This window comes from Montipora foliosa, chromosome 11 (genome assembly GCF_036669935.1).
Source record: "Montipora foliosa isolate CH-2021 chromosome 11, ASM3666993v2, whole genome shotgun sequence".
Taxonomy (NCBI): Eukaryota; Metazoa; Cnidaria; class Anthozoa; order Scleractinia; family Acroporidae; genus Montipora; species Montipora foliosa.
In genome coordinates, this window is record NC_090879.1 from 44,118,853 (window position 1) to 44,138,852 (window position 20,000).

At 39.4% G+C, this 20,000-nt stretch overlaps 1 protein-coding gene across 1 annotated transcript; it reads left to right on the forward strand.

The window, feature by feature from the left end:
• The first annotated feature begins 11,445 nt into the window (after positions 1–11,445).
• Positions 11,446–13,156, forward strand: LOC137975438 (histamine H2 receptor-like). Its single transcript, XM_068822559.1, has one exon. It carries the CDS (start codon positions 11,651–11,653, stop codon positions 12,605–12,607), a length of 957 nt encoding a protein of 318 aa, XP_068678660.1. The 5' UTR covers positions 11,446–11,650; the 3' UTR covers positions 12,608–13,156.
• Positions 13,157–20,000: the final 6,844 nt, after the last annotated feature.

Sequence of the window (20,000 nt, forward strand, 5' to 3'; positions counted from 1 at the left end):
CAAGGGCAGTTTCAGGATTTTTGTAAGGATGGGTGCACCACTAAGGAATCGCTGACTGGTGACGTTTGTTTTCTTTCTTTTTCTTTTTTGCAGAATAACAATTGTATTAGAAAGCCGCAGGTCATCTCAGGATTGGGGTGGGGAGTGCGCACCCCTGTACCCTCCCCCTAGATCCACCCCTGCCTATGCCTGCCTCGAAAAGAGCTTCTTCAAGTGAACAAACACTTTTCTGTCTTTTCTTGTCCTCTTGACACTTACACATCCCCCTCCACTATGATAATGGCAGGTCACCACCTGTTGCGAAATTCGCTAAAATTCATCAAGAAGCTTAAAGGAAGCGGCAATGTGTATTCTTGCAACTACAAATACTCTCAATGGGTTGTTTTGTAAATAGCTCAGAAGGTTTTTGACAAAAAACATAGGGGTTGAATATTTTTTAGCCGCCTTAAGGTGGCTCAAACCAGTTTCAACACTTTCAAGAGATCTTGAAAAAACACTTCATATTTTGGATTAAGTTGCCCATATCTGAAAAACGAACTCGGTTTATTGCACAAAAGTGATCAGAAGGCCAAGATAAAACTCCCTGTAAAGTTTAAAAAAAATCTGTGGAGCGGATTCAGAGCTACCTTAAATTTTCAATTATTTAAGGTGGCTCTGAATTCGCTCCACAGAATTTTTATAATCTTTGCAGAAAGCATTATTTTGGCATGCTGATTATATTTCAAAATTAAAAAATGGGGGTCACCGGGTTCGTTTTTGAGATATGAGCAGCTAAAGCCAAAATATGGGGAGTTTTTGCAAGACTCTCCTGATGCCACGGTAACCTTTTATGACACAAAAATGACCGAATCTTTTTCAGCAATAATTGATGTGTTATATGGTACCAAAACATTGCTGTTAAGTGATAAAGTGTTGTAGTGTCAATCCTTCTAATAAGAACGTTTCTTCAAGTGTTGAAACTGGTTTGAGCCACCTTAATCTCGGTTCTCATCAATCAGGTACTGCATACCCAGGTCACAATGATAACGTAATGTTTTATTTCAATGTAAACTTAAAGCCCTGGCCAAAGGAGAGCGCGTATTGAGGAGAGTTGAAACTCTTGAGAACTGATGAGAGTGGATGAGTGTGATCGAGAGTTGGCCAAACGAGAGCGAGAGTTTGTCGAGAGTTTCACGGGCAAACAATACAGAGAGAGCCTGGGAACCACCCTGGAAAAACCCTTTCTGACGTAAATATGGCGATTAGTCTGCCGGTATATCCAGCCTTGGTATTGTTCTTGGTACCCGAATCCAACGCCAAACTCTCGTGCGCGGCCAAACGAGACAGGTTGAGCAGGTTAGAATTCAGTGAGATCTCTCGAGAGTCGATGAAAGTAGCCGAGAGTGGATGAGAATTCCTAGCCAAATGAGAGCTAGAGTTTCAACTCTCGTCAACTCTCGCTCCCGTTTGGCCAGGGGTATCTGGTTGTGAATCGCGCAACCCTACTGCGCATAATTTCTTGCGTCATTGGCGAGCGAATTAGCTCGCGCACATTGTTAAAATCCAAGCTAGGCTGGAAGTGGATTTTAGCTGCGTGCGTGCGTGCGTGCGTGCGTAACCTACACACGCCGACACACGCCATAAACAAGAAACACGCGTCCGCTGAATGAATCAAATTTGTATCAAAAGTAGCGCGCGCAACACGCCGGAAGTGAAAATATGGCTTAAAATAAGGCAAACCGGAAATAAAACCTGCGGAAAAAAATTTTCTTTATCCCCAAATTTTGCTCGGTGACCTATCTTGTTTTTTTGAATGCACGTATTATTCACGATTGCACAAAGGTTCGGAGAAAGTTATCTAGTACAATATTCTGTAAACTATAAAACGACTTTAAACGATGTATCTTAAATTCTACTAGATAACTTTTTGTCATACTATCGAAGAAGTTAAAGAATTTAGGGAGATTTCCAACAAAGAAATAAAAAGGGTAGGTCACCGTCTTAGTTTTTCAGATAATTTTCAAAAACTGAAATTCAGAGGCTCTTTTTGTGGACCTGGCGTGTTGCCATGGTAAACGATTTAACGTCATAAGTACCCTTAAAGTATTACCCCACAATAGGGTTGCAAAGATATTTATAGTTTGCCTACACTATAAAATATACTTCTTTGGTATCTTTCACCGTTTCACTTACGCCATAGCAACGAAAAACCGTTTCGAGCCTCCTTAATCTGTCAAGGAATGGCTATTTTCTCTTGAACGAGCACGGTGACTCCCTCTATTTAATGGTGTCATGTACTCGTAATAGGTACACTGAAAACATGGTTTAAGAAGGAAAAAAGTAGAATAATAGAAGTTGTAGTATTTATATAGAAATCACGTGAAAACTGGATTTGGCGCAAGACACTGAGTGTGAGGTAACGATGTAGCGGTCCATTTTGATAACTTTTATTGCGAGATCGAGCAATTTGAAATCACCTTACTGAAAGATTTTAGCCCGGACAAACAAGTAGGCTCAAGTTCAGTAATAGTCAGTAGCTACAATTTATCCGGTTTATCCGGTTGATCAAATTTCGAACGCTTCTCGTGTAGTTGGGTAAAGATCACTTAAAATAAAGGGCATGCATCACGAAAACAAGCACGGTGACTCCATCTTTTTATTGCATTTTTTGAATATCCTATGCATGAAAATCAATGGTGCCAAGTTTGACAAAAATATGTCAAGGGAATTACCTTAAGGTGGCTGGAACCAGTTTCACTACTTTTGAGGACCTTTTTATTAGAAGGGTTCTCACTACAAAACTGTATCACGTAAAAGAAATCTTATGGTACCTTACCAAACACCAATTATTACTTAACAAAATGCGCTCAATATTTTGACATAAAAGGTTGCCATGGCAACATGAAGGCTCACCAAAAACACCCTATATTTCGTCTTTACTTGTTTATATCGTAAAAACGAACTCGGTGACCCCCATTTTTTATTGTAAAATAGTAATTAGCAATTTGAGATAGGACTATCTGCAAAGTTAAAAAAAATTCTTGGGAGCCAATTCAGGGCTACCTTAAATTTTCGAAAAATTAAGGTAGCTCTGAATTGGCTCCCAAGAATTTTTTTAAACTTTGCTGATACTTCTATCTCAAATTGCTAATTACTATTCTGCAATAAAAAATGGGGGTCACCGAGTTCATTTTTGAGATATAAGCAAGTAAAGAAGAAAAATAGGGTGTTTTTGGAGAGCTTTCATGTTGCCATGGAAACCTTTTACGTCAAAATAATGAGCGCATTTTGTTAAGCAATAATTGGTGTTTGATGTGGTACCATAACGTTGCTGTTACGTGATACAGTATAGTAGTTATAACCCATCTAATAAGAAGGTCTCTAAAAGTGGTAAAACTGGTTCCAGCCACCTTAAGTAGAAATGTTGTTACTTATTCTGTTGTTTCATACCGTCCCAAATTAAATTTCATATGGTAAACAAATGAGCAAATCAGGGAGCAAAAGCAAGGCTTAACCCAAAAGGTCTTCCTAACCAGTCGGCGTTCGAATTTTCCTCCAATCATGATGTTCTGACTGACTTAAGTGCAGAATACCTGGCCACTCTAAAACACTTTAAAACAATGCGGCAAAGTGGCTACTCTGTTACGCGCAAACGCGCAAACTGTGGCTACACGGCTCCGTGGCTAGGTTGCTACATGGGTAAGTTAAGACAATGGCAAAGTTTGCAATCTTTGCCTCATTGGAAAATTCGAAGCCGGCACATCCACTCCACTAAACAATAAAGGATTTACGGTTTATATGGCGCACATATCACAAAATCTCGGCGGTTTCTCTAGGGTAACAGAGAATGTCAGCTTCTAAAAGTGCCTCTGACAGACGCTCTCAGTCCATACTTGATCTCACCTACTCACCCACACAATCCACGCATGTATGTGAAAGGACGACAGGCCAGAACACCGCGGATGTACATGTGTGTGGGTTTGATTCTTTAACGTCTCACGGTGTTGATTAACCCTTTGATTACTTTTTACCCTTTTTTACCCTTTTCAGCCTAAAGCGACCAAATCTGCCTATTGTATGTAAAATCAGGTGAAAAATTGGGTAAAACTCGATTTTTAGGTTTTTTGCTTAAAACCCTTTGATTACTATCTGGCAAAATACGTCCAGCTTTATCCACGGTCCCATCTACCCCTTGTGACGTCATCACTTTTAACGGTCAGGAACAGCTTTGTCCACTAACTTGTGCAGGGAGAAGAGATCTTTCAAACTATACCAGAATGAGCACAATTCAGTCAAGGAAACTGGAGAAACGGCCAAAAAAACCATGTAACACTGACCTGAAGATCTCCATGAAAAGCTTGCTCCATTACCCACCTACCTTTCTAAGCACCTAATTCTAAGATGATGAAAGGTTTCTCAGAAACTCTTCCCACCAAAATAAAGCCTACCAAATGCCCAGCAAGTTCAAAAAATAAATGAGGCAAAGAAAGCGAAAAGAGAGGGAAGGAGAGCAAGCGAAAAGTGAAAGTCGAAAGTGTTGTGCTACTTTTAAACCCAAGCGCTTATTTTGCACCTGGCTGAAAAGGCCGCCAAGTGTACAACCTGGAAACGGGTTTGTAGGGAGATTTAGCTCTTAAACAGCACGACAGTGACCAAAAAACCCCTCAACTAGCTTCAAAACGTGTTTTTCGGCCAAATCTCTAGTAGCCAAAAGGTTAACAGGGAAGCTTTGAGACGGGGCCTACAGTTTAAAGTCCTTATCCATGAAGACTTTAAAATCTAACCATTTGCGGGAGTAATTACAAAGGCAGCACTTTCTTCTCAGTTATTTTAAGACAATGAGTGTTGGTCCAGCCGGAGTCCGGAGTCGAACTCACGAGCCTTCCCCGCATGGCAGCCCGGTGCTCAACCAACTGGTGTGCGGTACCGAAGCTATTTCCACATGCCGCCACGAAGACAACTTTATCCTATAGAACCTTTGATTGTCTGTAAACAATAGCCTTATTTTATAACTTTATCAATCTTTATTATCCAACTGTATTAGTTATTGTACCGAAAACACACGAAACGAGTACAAATATTCCAGGATATTCTACAGTTAGTTATTTTGTACACTTAGTTATTGTTCGGTAGAGAACCGGTTTGACTAGTTAAGTTGCTGACGTTACCCCGCACGCGCAAATCTGTCACACGTTCTCGGTTGTTTACAATTCATTTGCTAAGGATTTAGTGCAAGAAAGGTGGATAATTAGCTTTATACATGTTTTGGTGTGTAGTATCGCTGACTATTTTTACTTGTTGTTTGTATTTTGACTCGCCCTGGCGGGCTCGGCAAAATACAGCACAACTCGTAAAAATACTCAGCGATACTACACACCAAAACATTTAATAAGATATAAATAGTCCTATATTTATATCAATCGATAGCTCTATTGTTCTCCATCCTATCTTCCTGTAATTGATTAATATTCACAAAAATGCGTATCTATATAAGGTATGTTTCTGTCACACACTTGTTTATCTTTGATTTTCTCTTGTTTTCTATTACAGCACTCTGCAAACCGTGTCGAGCACTCTCTCTCAGCGAAGACTGAACTACTTACACTTTCTATACATGCATTGCAGATATTGCTGTATTGCGTACGCTATCAAAATTACCCTTGTTTTTATTTTCTGTTTTCCTTTTTATCAAATTTTTTTAATCACTTTAATAAGTAATCACACGATTTCTAGTGTAATTTGGTATATTTAGTATAAACACTACTTTTTTCGGAATACAATTTTGTTAGTCTGAAAAGGTTACTCGCGCTTTTTACACCAAAGAGCACTCGAAATCATGTGATTACCTGTATTGAATATAGCATATTTCCTATTATTTGCATGGCACCATATTATAATTCTGGAACGCCAACAACGAATTATATTGGCGGCTAGTTGGGAGGAAACATACTCTCGTATTGGGCGGGGTCAACACCAAATACAGAGTGGAAAAGTGAGAACCAAAAATTCCTAAAATTCAAAATATCTGATTATAAACTAAGTTATATCGTAGTAAAACAACAATTTTCAGTTGTGAATTGCATGGTATGTAGCATATTTCCTATATTTTGCCTCCACTCAATCGGACACTTAAGCTAGATGATATTTGGGCGTATTGGCCAGCCAAGCCACCCTGCCATTTATTTAGCATTGGAAAAGGCGCAAAACATTTATACATCAACTCTATTATAAAGAGAAGAGCAATGCACTGTTGCGACCTTTGTGGTTCTTGGGTATTCTTATTGAAAACCACAGTTTACAATGCAAATGAGCGCTATCATGTGCAACCTAACGAATGCATGAAACAAATTTTACAGCGTGATCTAACAATAAACGAAACTGGACTTGTGCACGCGTCGAAGGCTGACCGTTGTACAAACCTAAATCCCACAAACCCCTGGACACCTAACACGGCTCCAGACCTCTGATACGTGCAGGCAAAATAGACCCTCAATGCATATGTGAAAAAAAACTTCAAAGAAGTAATCGAGAGGCGCGCCGTGATTTACCACAGATAGTTTACGCCGGCTTTGCAGGCGAAATGAAAATCCCACCAGCTTTTGAAAGCAATCGGATCGCACGGTCTTCGGAACTCCGGTCTTTCAGGTCTCAGTTACCCAACATCAAAGGACCTAGTTTGGAAAGTACTTGCAAAGGACATAGGACTTTGTCCTCAATGCTAGCCTAGGATAATGTTCTATCAGTAATCATTTCAGTTCTACTTAAGAACTATAGCTATGACAAAGGACGCAGGGAGACATCACCAGATATCAATAAGGTTCTGTTTGATTATTTCATGCAATCAGTTTAGTTGCCTAATAGTATTTCCAGACCTTAATTGTGACAGAAGTCAAACTTCAGATTATTTTCTGATTTTCTTCCTATCTTAAAAATGACATTCAGCCTCCAAAGAACTACTAAAGTAGACAAACGTGTGAGGTTCGATGTTTGAACTGCAATAAATCTATATTTGATTTCAACTCCTTTCTGGCGTGTTCGTCTCACTTATTGAGTAATTATTACGACAAAGAAATACAATAGAATAATAGAGTTTTCATGATTTGATCACAAGCGGGAGGCTGGAGTTGACAACTTTCGCGTCGTTCTCTCGGTTGCGACAGCACGAGCTGTAAATTTGTTGAACTGTCTCCTTCATTGCCTTTTTCACTGCCTTCATCTTCCAACAGTAAAGAACCGGGTTTAAGGAAGAATTAAAGTAAACCAAAGTTCCCGCATATCTCCACATAAGAAGAAGCCACATATTGGGGTGGCCGGATCTACGAGACACGAGAAGCGTGATTATAGTATACGGTAAGTAGCAAACAACCAAGGCCAATTGTATCCATAATACAGTGTAAACTGTCTTTCTGTAAAGTTTTTGCCAGAAAGCAGGTGAACGAAGTTCATTTTGATTAAAGCGCAACACAAAAAATATTTTTCCGTAGCAGAAAGCTGATATTGCCATACAGGTTAGTAGCACAACTGCCCAATACAAAGCTGTTATCGAATAAATAAACAGGGACAAAACTGTAAATACAGTGGATATAACCCAAAAGAGAGCTACAACAACATACGTCCGCTTTAGAGTCACAAATTGTCTGTATCTATTCCTTAAAGACAAAGCAAAAAGTCTGTCCAAGTTTATTGCCGTCGATGTGAGCAAGGATACCATGCACAAAGCATAAGATACCAAAAAACGCACAGTGCTAGTATATCGACAAACGTGAATATGTTGTTTAACCTCTGGCAACAATGCAACAACAGTAAGAGGCTGACAAATGATACCAACACACAGATCCGTTGTTGCCAAGGTACGAAACAACAGTTTTGTCGGTGGGTGAAGCGAGGACATCTTGTTAAGAGCAACTAAGAAGAGGGCATTTCCAATGAATGCAGTGATAGACAGGAAAATGTTAAGAGCTGCAGCCCATCGAAGTTCACCGTGAATTCCTGCTGTGAGCTCTGATGAACAAAGAAAATCTGTCATTGTTATCTGATTTTCATCTTTGGAATAGTTGGCCATTCTCCTTACTGTGAAGTATTTTAAACCGGCAGACATACGGCTACATGATCATTTCGAACAAAAATCCCTATTTATTTCAAACTCATCAATCAAATTCGTGGAAGTATTTTTGCTCATTGGCTAAGTGGTGCACACCCACGTCACAATGATGACGTAATGTTCCGCTATTTCAGTGTAAACGAACGCAGAAATAATACAACTTTTTCGATTCTTTCATATTGTCGACAAATAAGGAAATCAGTGACGAAGAGCAAGGCTTGACCTAACAAGTGCTTTTCGGATGTCATCGAGGCGTTTACGAACGCTTGGTTATTATTGGAAAAGATCTGGATACAGTTAGGCTGAATACTACATATATTGCATCTGTTATACATTGCAGGCGCTGTTAAAACTTCACTTAGCTTGCTTTGATTTTTCTGTCTTGCTTTCAATTCTTGTTTATTTTGTAATAAGTAATCACATGATTTCTCGTGTACTTTACTTTATAGATAAACACTTTTAAATTTTTCAGACACTGCTAGGAACTATAGTTTCATCTTTCCGGCTAGTTGGGAGAAACATAATATAAATCATAATGCGGTATTGGCGTCTCAAAATCGCAATTACAGTAGTTTTGAATTGCGATCCAAAACGCTACATACGTAAATGAAACCCTAGAAAAATCAGTTCAGTTTGTGGATTTTCTATAAAGATTTTTAGATGTCAAAATGTCGAAATCTTACAATAACTATAATCGAACGGAAGCGATGCCAGAGTTTAGGACAGCAAATCATTTCAATGCCAAGGGCGTTAATTTAAATTTTCACCTTATCATAGGCCGGAAAAAAGAGACGACAGTACCACGACTGATGGTGGTTTTCACGTGACATCATCGCCGTTTCATGTTGGTGGAGGTAAACAAAAGATCTGACATTAGCTCCTTTTGGACCTTTTGTTTGCCTACCAACAATCAAGTTGTACATTATTACATCATTGTTATCTGTCTCTAGAGATTAGTTACAAACCACCTATATCGGTGTCTCTATCGCAAGCAAAACTATATCATACTTTAATTAAACTGTATCATACTTCAGTTTATTTGAAACTGTAACATACTTTATTAAATTCTCCCATTCGCTTTTGAGAATTTACTGACATTATAACAATATATAATTACATATGCATGGATATAACATAAAAAAACACGCAAGGCATATACTGCAAACCATAAAAACACTTAAAATCTGATTTGAATTGATTTGATTTCAACAAAGCTTATTGACTTTAAAGTATCTGGTAACTCCTGCTCTGAAAAGATGGCTTTCCACGGTGATGTCATCAAATTCTAAAAAATTTTTTACTGTATAAGAGGTTTAAGATGCATATTTGTTCAAGTTTTCAGTCCCGTGACGTCTCGTTTCGAAAACATACAGCATTTTGAATTTCCGAATTCTCACCTTACGTGAAGCGTATGACAAGTGCAGGTTCCAGACTGCCAACAAATGGCTGTTACTAAAACGTAAAATCGTAGACCGCGGAACCTCTGGAACCCACAGAACCCGCGGAAACAATGGAACCACTTCGAAAACGCTTTTTTTCTGCCGAAACAACGCTAGACTATTGTTTGTTTGAACTTTCAAATAATTTGCACACTTCGTTTATTTGTCTTGTTTGTCGTTATTTTTTAGAACTGGCTGATCGTGTCAACGGATAGCCCGCGAAAGCGCGGTTGACCGGACCTGGTCACATGATAACCTCTCTTTATGGCCGAATGGCGGAAAGTTTTCGCAGAGGGAGGAAGGTAAGCAGCCGCTTTATAGAAGGTTTTACAAAAACATCCTCACGAACTTTGAAGACGTCACGGCGACCATTGTTTGGTAACAGGGAACGAAACGACGACGCCGACGGCGGATTTTTTTCGAAAAATTATCTTCTCAGGTGTCAGGTGTTGTCCTCACATTCAAATCCTTATATTCTCTCACACTGAGCTTGGGGTGCCTGTGATTAGAGAGCTTCCTCGTTCGTTCGTTTCAGTCTCATTCACTGTGGCAGCAATAACTTACCATAACTCGGTTACGTAATACTTACTATGAGAATATTTCCTTTATATTAAATAATATAATAATTTCTTGTTAACAATAAGGTCAGCAAAGAGTTTAACCAATATACAGATATGCAACTAAGCAACGTCCAACAAGTGAGAGGAAATCACAACACTCATTCCCTTACGAATTAAAGTAGCCAAGCTACTTAACAGATGGTTTCCATTTCGCCATTTCGCTTCGAGAGGCGATACGTTTTTCCGTGTTATATTTATCCTTAACTATCCTCAAAATGTGTAAAGAGAGGAATTCGATTATCCTTTCGACTACTCCATAAGTAGTCAAGAGTTTACCTAAAGTGATAGTAATCCAAAAATCAGTAGAGCGACGACACTCAAAAAAGAAATGTTCCAATGTTTTAACATTGGAACATTTCTTTTTTGAATGTATTTTATAAGAACATTAAAATATTTTTGTTTAAGAACAGCCAGTAGATCGCACAAGTGGCGCAAGTCTATTAAAAGCGGAGTTTTTCATTTGACTGAATATTTTTTCCGGCGTTTTAGTTTGCGGGAACTATTTTTTGCCCATTGGTGTCCACCCGGAAAATCCGCAAGAATTAGAACCCGTAAAATTTTCATGCTACACGGAAATTTTGAAACGCTATAGAGACACTTTGCTCTCCACTATACTTAGATATTAATCAATCGAAAAAATATGCATAATTTACTTTACGTCTACAAAGGGGTGTGTTGGATTAGCCCTCTATCATCGTGATCTCTATGTGACCAGGCCCTAATATTATATTACACTTCCTCTCCCTAAGCCAGTTTCCTGCAGCTATATCTTCCTGTAGCTGTAGCTTCATCCTGTACCTACCTGTTCCTGTACCCTCGTCCGGACAGCATGTCGCAAAAGCTATTAGATTTTCTCCCAACTACCCGCACATATGGTGCAGTATTGGCGTCTGAAAATCGCCAGTGGTCTAAAAAATTTACAAGTGCTTATTTATAAAAAAATACAGGAGAAATCATGTGATTACTTAGTAATAATACACAGTCGACTGAAACGGAGACAGACAATCAAAACAAGCTGAGTGGAATTTTGACAGCGCGTGAAATGCATATAACAGATGCAATATACGTCTTCGGCCTAAATGTATCCAAATCTTTTCGAATAACAGCCAAGCGTTCGTAAACGCCTTGATGAGATGCTAAACAACCAACGAGCTAAGAAAAAAACAATGACAGTTCGCTTTAATGGGAAGGAAAGTCCCAAAGGAAGACTTGTTGGGTCAAGCCAAGCCGATTTTCGTCGCAGATTTCCTTATTTGTCGACCATTTAAAAGAATAGAGTTATATGTCGCATCATTTCTACGTAACCTTACACTGAAATAGAACATTACGTTATCATCATGACCTCGGTGTGCAGTACTTAGCCAATGAGCACTAACATTAATTAAGATTAATTAAGATAAAGGTTAATACCTACAAATTTGATTGACGAGTCTGAAATAAAATAGAGATTTTCGTTCGAAAGTATCATTCAGCCGTATGTCTGCAGGTTTAAACACTTCACATAAAGGAGAATGGCCAACTATTCAAAAGATGAACATCAGGAAACAATGACAGATTTTCTTTGTTCACCAGAGCTCACAGCAGGAATTCACGGTGAACTTCGATGGGCTGCATCCCTTAACATTTTCATGTCTATTACTGCATTTATTGGAAATGCCATTGTCTTAGCCGCTCTGAACAAGGTGTCCTCGCTTCACCCACCGTCAAAACTGTTGTTTCGTACCTTGGCCGCAACAGATCTGTGTGTTGGTATCATTTCTCAGCCTCTTACTGCTGTTACATTGATGCCAGAAGTTAAACAATATGTTCACGTCTGTCGATACACCAGCATCGTACGTTTTTTGATATCTTATGTTTTGTGCATTGTATCCTTGCTCACATCGACTGCAATAAACGTGGACAGACTTTGCGCTTTGTCTTTAAAGATCAGGTATAGACAAATCATGACCCTAAAGCGGACATATGTCATTGTTGCCATCTTTTGGGTTATATCTATTGTATTTGCAGTTTTGTCCCAGTTTATCAATTCGATAAGAGATTTGTATTCGTCAGTTGTGCTAGTATCCTGTGTTGCAATATCAGCTTTCTCTTACGGAAAAATCTTTCTTGTGTTGCGCCAAAATAAAGATAAGCTCGGCCCCCGTGCTTTATGGCAAAGACAAGCGAACCAAACAGTTCAACTAAACGCAACACTTTACAGAAAGACAGTTTACACTATTTTATGGGTGCAGATGGCTTTGATTATTTGCTACTTGCCGTATACGATAATCACACTTCTCCTCCGTAGTCGAAGCGGCCGCCCTAGTGTGTGGCTTCTTGTTGCGTGGAGATATGCGGGAACTTTGCTTTACTTTAATTCCTCCTTAAACCCGGTTCTTTACTGCTGGAAGATGAGAGCAGTGAAAAACGCAATGAAGGAGACAGTTCAACAAATCTGCTGCTTGTGCGGTTGCACTCGAGAGAAATGAACTGCGTGGAAGTTATTTTTGGAGCTCGTCATAAAACTGAATCATGAAACTGATTTTACTTCTTTGTCTGAATAATTGCTCAATAACTGCGAGGAAGAAGCAAAAAAGGAAACAATAACTTGAGTGAAATAGAAAAATTGACGTTTCGCCTATGCTGGTTTGCTGATCGATAGCCTTCATGAGAATGATGATGATAAGGCTTCACCAGCACAGCGGAAACACGGTCAATTTTCAATTTCAATTTCGCACGTTTTAGCCGTAAAAAGTTAGTGTTGTTTCGTTTTTGTTTTAAATATGACTACACACGAAAGCCTCAAGGATAATAAGCAAGAAATTAGTTGAAATACAATAAATCTATTGCATTTCAAGGAGGAATTTAACTTCGCTTTCAACGTCGAACCTCAGGACAAACGTTGATCTACTTTACCAGTTCTTAGGAGGATGAATGAAAACATGAATAAATAATCGAAAACTTGCCTTCTGTCAAAAGATCTGTAAATAATATTAGGTAATAAAATTGATTGCATGAAATAATCAAACAGAACGAGATTGATATCGCGTGATGTCTCGTCCTTTGTCACACAACCACGTACAAAATGTGTCCCTAGATCTTGGGGAATTGATATCTTTTGAAAGACCAGAATAACCGGGCGGGATTTTGTCATTTCGCCCGCAAATCCGGTGTAAACTATGTGCGTTGAATCACGGCGCGCCTATCGATTGCTTCTTTGAAATTTTCACACATATGTATAAAGAGCAACAGCAATTTTATCAGACGTTAGTGTATCTAATGGATATTAAAAAACAGTCATTAGAAAATACGCGCGCTTATTGGTTAAAAATCGTGTTTTAATAGATGCGGTTACACTCACCATGGTAAATGCCATTTCCCATGGTAAATTATCCCGCGGTGCCTCACACTTGGGTTTTAGTATACCGCGTTAACTAGGGGTCACACGTTACGAAGATTACCGAGGTAAAACGAAATCTCACGCAAGTCATTGGCGGGAAATTTAATCACAACTTCATTAGCATAGCGATTGGCACCCTTCCAACTTCCCACGTTAAATGTCATGGGCGCTTCCACTGATCTTTTTGACGTATCCATGGATATTTAACACGGGAAATTTACCTCGGGAAGCGTCGGTCACACTACTAAATACAGTTTCCCGCCTTTTTACCACGGTAAAAGTGCCCTGTGTAACCGCACCTTATAACTCGATGGAGACACAGAACTAGCACGAGCTGTTGACGTAGTGATGGCGCGAGCAATGAGAATTTACATTTTGATAATTAGAGTTAACAAGTTATTTTCCTTTTTTTTGTCGCATTGTTTTCTAAAAGAAATAGAAAACATGTACTCCGTGTTTCTATCGAGTTATAGAAACACTCGTGAAAGTTTCAACTCGAAAAATCTGTGGAAACACTCGCCTGCGGCTCGTGCTCCCACAGCATTTCTCGTTCTCCCAAAGTTTATATAACTCGAGGAAACACTGTACATGTTAAGTAATGTTGTAATACATTTCGCTGATAGTGGGAACATTTATCATTGATAACTATAGCAGCGGCTTATCGAAATCAGTGGGACTCATTTTAATTTGTTGAGGCGGGTAGCCTTGAAAATTAAGCGCAACTGTTCAACCGATGACGTCTTGCAAAATAGATGTGAAGAATACAAAGGGTATCTAAAGTCTCAAAATTACCCTGCAGATTTATTTGACATTTGAACAGTTTAATAAGGCCCTTAAAATCCCAAGATTTGAACTGTTAAGCAAAAAGGTGAAAGTCAACCAAAAACCATCAGGTCGGCGCTTATCTCCGGTTACTGTAGCATGAAGAGTCTAGAAGTATTTCTACACCCCCCTGGCAGGGTTACCCCGGCATAAATTGCCGGTGCGCATTTACACACCTGGGTGAAGAGAGGCACTTGCTCAAGAACACAACGCAATGCCCAGGCCAGGGTTCGAACCTGGACCGCCCGATCCAGAGTCCAGCGCACTAACCGTTAGGCCACCGCGCCTCCTACTCGATTATAATCCCATTTTGCCAGATATTCAAAACATCATAAGGAAGCACTGACCTTCACTTCAAATCACTGAAATTTGTCTGGCTAAGTCTGTTTTGCTTGCTAACTGCCGAACTAAGAATCTCAAAGAAGTTGTAGCACCTTCTAAATTTCGACCAGGCTCTGCTGCAAGTCAGAAGAAGGCGGTTGTTTGAAATTCAATAAAATTATGTGTGATTTGTGTTAGAATTTCCTACTTCAAGCTTCTTAGAGGGTGTTTAAATGATACCGGGACGACTTTCGCACCGGCGCGAGTTCACTCCGAGTTCTCTTAGCTCTGTATTTGTTTACATGATATCACCGAAAAAAGTCATGCTGGGGCGACTCACACCGGCGCGAGTTCACCCCGGTTGCTGCACCGGAGCGAAAGTTTCGTACTGAAGCGAAATCTCGCAACGGTATCATGTAAACGAGGAACGATCACTCGCTCCGGTGTGAAATCGGCCTCCCGGTGGGCTGGAACGGGTAGCACATGCGTACTTTTCCTGAGAGAAAACATATTTGTAATTTGAATTCACGTTTGTATTTTATCAATTTGTGGTGTCCCTTCAGGTAAACACGATACGAATTCACCTCGTCATCATGTAAACGCATTATCAAGAAGTCACCAGGGTGTGGAACTCGCGCCGGTGCGAGTTTTCTCATGTAAACACTTCCTAAGTTCCAAAGCTCAGCCACGGGTAGACAATATCCTATCCGACAAAAATTGTCCTGTTTATCCAAAAATGTGATTTACCTCGCAACATGTTGTAAATGTAATTTGTATTCTATTACATTCATGCTGAGTTGATAATAAAGTATGGAGAAAATATTGACTCTAACAGAGAGGGGGGAGGGGGGGGGGGGAATTATTACACGACCCACGCGAATTGAGTGGGCGGGTGGGTGGGCCGTTCCCTTCCGCACTCCTTCGATGAAAAAAGTGAGCAAGTAGGAGTGTTCTGCTCTGATTCGGTATTTATTGGCATGCTACGTCACATCACACAAAGACGGTCATGTTACTGCACGCCCAGTTACCTATGGGGTGTTACTTCCAGGTATTTTAACCTCACATTTCATTACGAGTGTTATGAATAGCAATATGTGGGTTCTACGTCAACTGAATGTAAAATTAGATTCCATATAACCATAAATCCAATAAGCTCAGCAATAGAAGAACATGTGAATTGGCGGTACATTACAATAGCTCCGAGCATGGCATTTCTGAAATATATTTTTTTATCACTGAAAAAAATCATCTTTCCAAACTGCATTAAATTGAGACCAATTACTGCTTACTAGGGAAGCCTATTGGGTGACACAACTATTCACACTTAATCCGCATGGCTTCAACAGAAGGTGGGAATTTCGCACCAAAAGTCGTATTAATTTTAATAACTTATTTGACTTCTTTTACATATTTTTGCTTGGTAAATGAATTGTTACTTGTCCAGCTTCGTTTTATTAGTCTTTCATGTAAAGCAACGGTTAAACAAGACAACTTATTTGTAGTAATCTGCTAAAAATGGATCTTATAGGCTTTTGCCTGCGGAAAACGTACTATATAATTTGTAGACCGAATATGGCGACCCAGAACAACAGAAATGAACTCGTATCGAGTTGCAGACATGCATCACTTAAGGCTATAAGATCCATTTTAGCAGTTTACTGCAAATTAGTTGTTATACATCCCAGCCAATAACGAATCGCTACCGCTTTTTTTCAAAATCACTGTAAAACACTATGTATTCCTTCTGTCTGCCAGTTGCCTTATTCCATCTTCGTAAGAAGCATGAAACTCATAGTAGCAAATAAGTGTTTTTGACCTAGTTCAAGTCTTCGTATCTATCTATTAAACCTGGGTCTCCAGATTAGTAATCGAATGCCTTAAACACCCGGCCACCGAACCAACCAAGTTGGCGATGTAGCTGTATGTTGACCTTATTGTGGCTGTCTCTGGGGAGACAATTTAACACATTTTCGGCAGATCAGGATCGCCTCACTACCGCCAGTCGATCGGCTATGCACGATCCCATCCCCTTAGAGAGAGTTAATATTCATATAGGGAGCCAGCCACAGTAAAGACAACATACAGCCACATTGCCAGCATGGTTGGTTCGGTGGGCGAGTGGTTAAGGCATCCGACTAGTAATTGATGCACGGCCATATCGCCCTGTAAATTAACTAAGTACAGTAAGGTAGGGAGGGGATATATTAGCAACTGATTGCCTTAATTACTTAGGATCACCAGCCTATTCCCGTTTGGATGGCGATTCATTAGGCATTTCTGAGAAATACAACATCCGACCGGTAATCTGGAGACCCAGGTTCAATTCCTGGCTGAGCCACATTTTCGCTTAATTGCTTAGTTGTGCTGATTTCTGTTCCCAAATTAACCTTGTCTGTTGTATTTCTCAGAAATGCCTAATGAATCGCCATCCAAACGGGAATAGGCTGGTGATCCTAAGTAATTAAGGCAATCAGTTGCTAATATATCCCCTCCCTACCTTACTGTACTTAGTTAATTTCCAGGGGGATATCACCGATCGACCGGGGAGTAGTGACGTGATCCTGATTGCAGAGAATGTGTGAAATTGTCTCCTCGGACCTGACCATCTCAAGGCCAAAACTGTGTATGTGTTGTACAGTAATATGTGTTCCCAGTGTGGTTGGTTCAGTGGCTGAGTGGTTAAGGCATCCGACCGGTAATCTGGAGACCCAGGTTCAATTCCTGGCTGAGCCACATTTTCACTTAATTGCTTAGTTGTGCTGATTTCTGTTCCCAAATTAACCTTGTATATATTGTAGCAATTGCGCATGCTCACTAGCCTGCTAGTTTGAGCACTCTGGCATGGCTTAGATGTACCACATGTGTGGGGCATTTGGGGTGGCTTTATAAGCTTAACCTCCATTCCAGACATCAGCACTGCGCTGATGAGGCCCAGAAGGCCGAAACAGTACTGTCTGCAGTTATATATATAGTTAAGTGAATGTAAGGAAAAGCGACGAAGAGACAAACTCTTGACTGTTCTGAACGAAGTTTAATACGACGTTTCGGCCGTTCGGCCTTCTTCAGCTTAAAAGTTAAAAACTAAAAAACTATTTACAATGAGTGCAAATCACAAAAACAGCAGTTTATATATACAGAGCAGAAATATTGAAATTAAGGAAAGGAAACAAAACAAAGGTCAAAGCTACAAGGTGACATGGATTTGACAATCAAAGACAAATAAAGAACTATAACAAAGGTCTAAGCTCCAAGGTGACATAGATTTAACAATCAAAAACAAATAAAGAACTATAGGTGACATATCGATAAAAATGCATCATATTGGGAAAATGTCAACTCACAACTACTCAATTGTAGTAATTAATGCGGTGTTTCGGTCTAGATTCCCGCCTTTTATTAAGACCATGAGGATTAAGGGTAAATAATTGCGCATTCCAGTGGGCCTCCCTAGTGAGTAACAATTGTTCAAGGTGTAAAGAATTTTCAAAAGACCTAATTTGTTCGATAATGAACAAATATAATGATAATGAATATATTTGTTCGATAATGAATATATTAACGATAATGAATATATTTGTTCGATAATGAACAAATTAGGTCTTTTGAAAATTCTTTACATCTTGAACAATTGTTACTCACTAGGGAGGCCTATTGGACTGCGCAATTATATATATATATATATATATATATATATATATATATATATATATACATATATATAATGTAGTATTCCAGTTAACCCTCAAATAGTGCTGTACAATCATTCGATAGGAGCTTGATTATATCACGGGAAAAGGTTGGTCTTCCATTCGGTTTATTTAAACTGTACAGTTCTGTACTCTTCTCACTCTTCGGGAGTTTTCTAACGGAATTACATTTACACTATATTTATATCCATTGCGATTCATTGAAATTCAAATTTAACTTACTTGATAAATTGATTTTGCGCTACGCGTTTCACCGCTGTTGCGGCTCTTCAGGCATAGCAAAGTGTTAATATTGACGTATTACGTCACAGATGTAATTGTAATTACAATTATAATGGCTCTTGTAATTCGAAGCATGCGCGAGCAATTAGATTAATTTCAGATCATTAAGAACGGGTTTGTATTTCAAAATAGAAAACCTCTCTTTGTTCTTTCTCATACTCTCGGAGGGGGAGAGAATCTTGTAGAACGGAAAGATAGTAAACTGAGGAGTCAATCCCGCAGCACATTCATCGATATGCTTGCTGACGCCCAGCATACGTGTGTGCGGGCCTCTAATTTGTTGTTTATGAACTGTCACTCAACTCAGTGCTCTCTATCTTTGTGTAACAAGTACCACAGATAACCCGGTTTACGCTCGTGGAGCGTCTAGTTTTACTCTGAAAACGACGAACGATTAACATTCTTTCCCTTAGTTAATTCAGTTGACACAAGGTGATCACGTGCACCTTTATGGTTGCCAAGCACGTGATCAATTCCTTCCTCTTGACAGAACATCATGACCTTTCCCTTGATTCATAATAGTCAGAGACTGCAGAAATTTTCGTGAGAATTCGATTAAGAGTTTTATATAAAAACTATGTTATTTTTTCTTCATCTGTCTTTTGGCTTGTCTTTTTCTGTTAATTCCCGGCTTTTACGGTACTTTTTGGTAAAAACGTAAAGCCAAAAATTGTTTTGACCTGGCATCAGATTAGACTGAAAAGAAGAGGAACTATGAAGCGGAAACAATATCTCCAATCCTTCCTTAGTGTGTGCAATAAACGTTTGCTTAGTGCAACTGCAAGACAAGAAGGAAAACGTCCGTCAGAGCAGTTTGCAGTTCGTTTTTTTTTGCAGACTATTTATTTAAAGAAGAAACGAGTGAATTTTACTCAAGAGCGTGTTTTGTTATCTTGAGACTGAATTATTACCAAAGCTTAAAAAACTAAAAGACCTCAAAATGGGACAGGACATTACAAAATAATTAAACGTGTGAACGTGTGAGAGAAAGGGTCTCTGCTGGCACGATATCTGGGTGACCCCTCAAATGGTCTTAATAGCCCCCCACCCAATTCAGTGCCTTCTGTTTTTGTGTAACACGCACCACAGGCAATCCAGTGTATGCTTCATAGAGCGGTTAGTTATTATTATTATTATTATTATTATTATTAAGATATTATTAACTACTGGGAGACGTCGTCGTACGCTCCCACGAACAATACCGCTAGCCATGATCAATACAATACAATACATACTTCATTCACCACCCCCCATAGAGGCTTTTCACGGCTAATGAAACGCAACGAAACGACAGAAAAGAACAACAACGACAACAACAACAACAACAACATTAACTTTTAAGAATCCCAA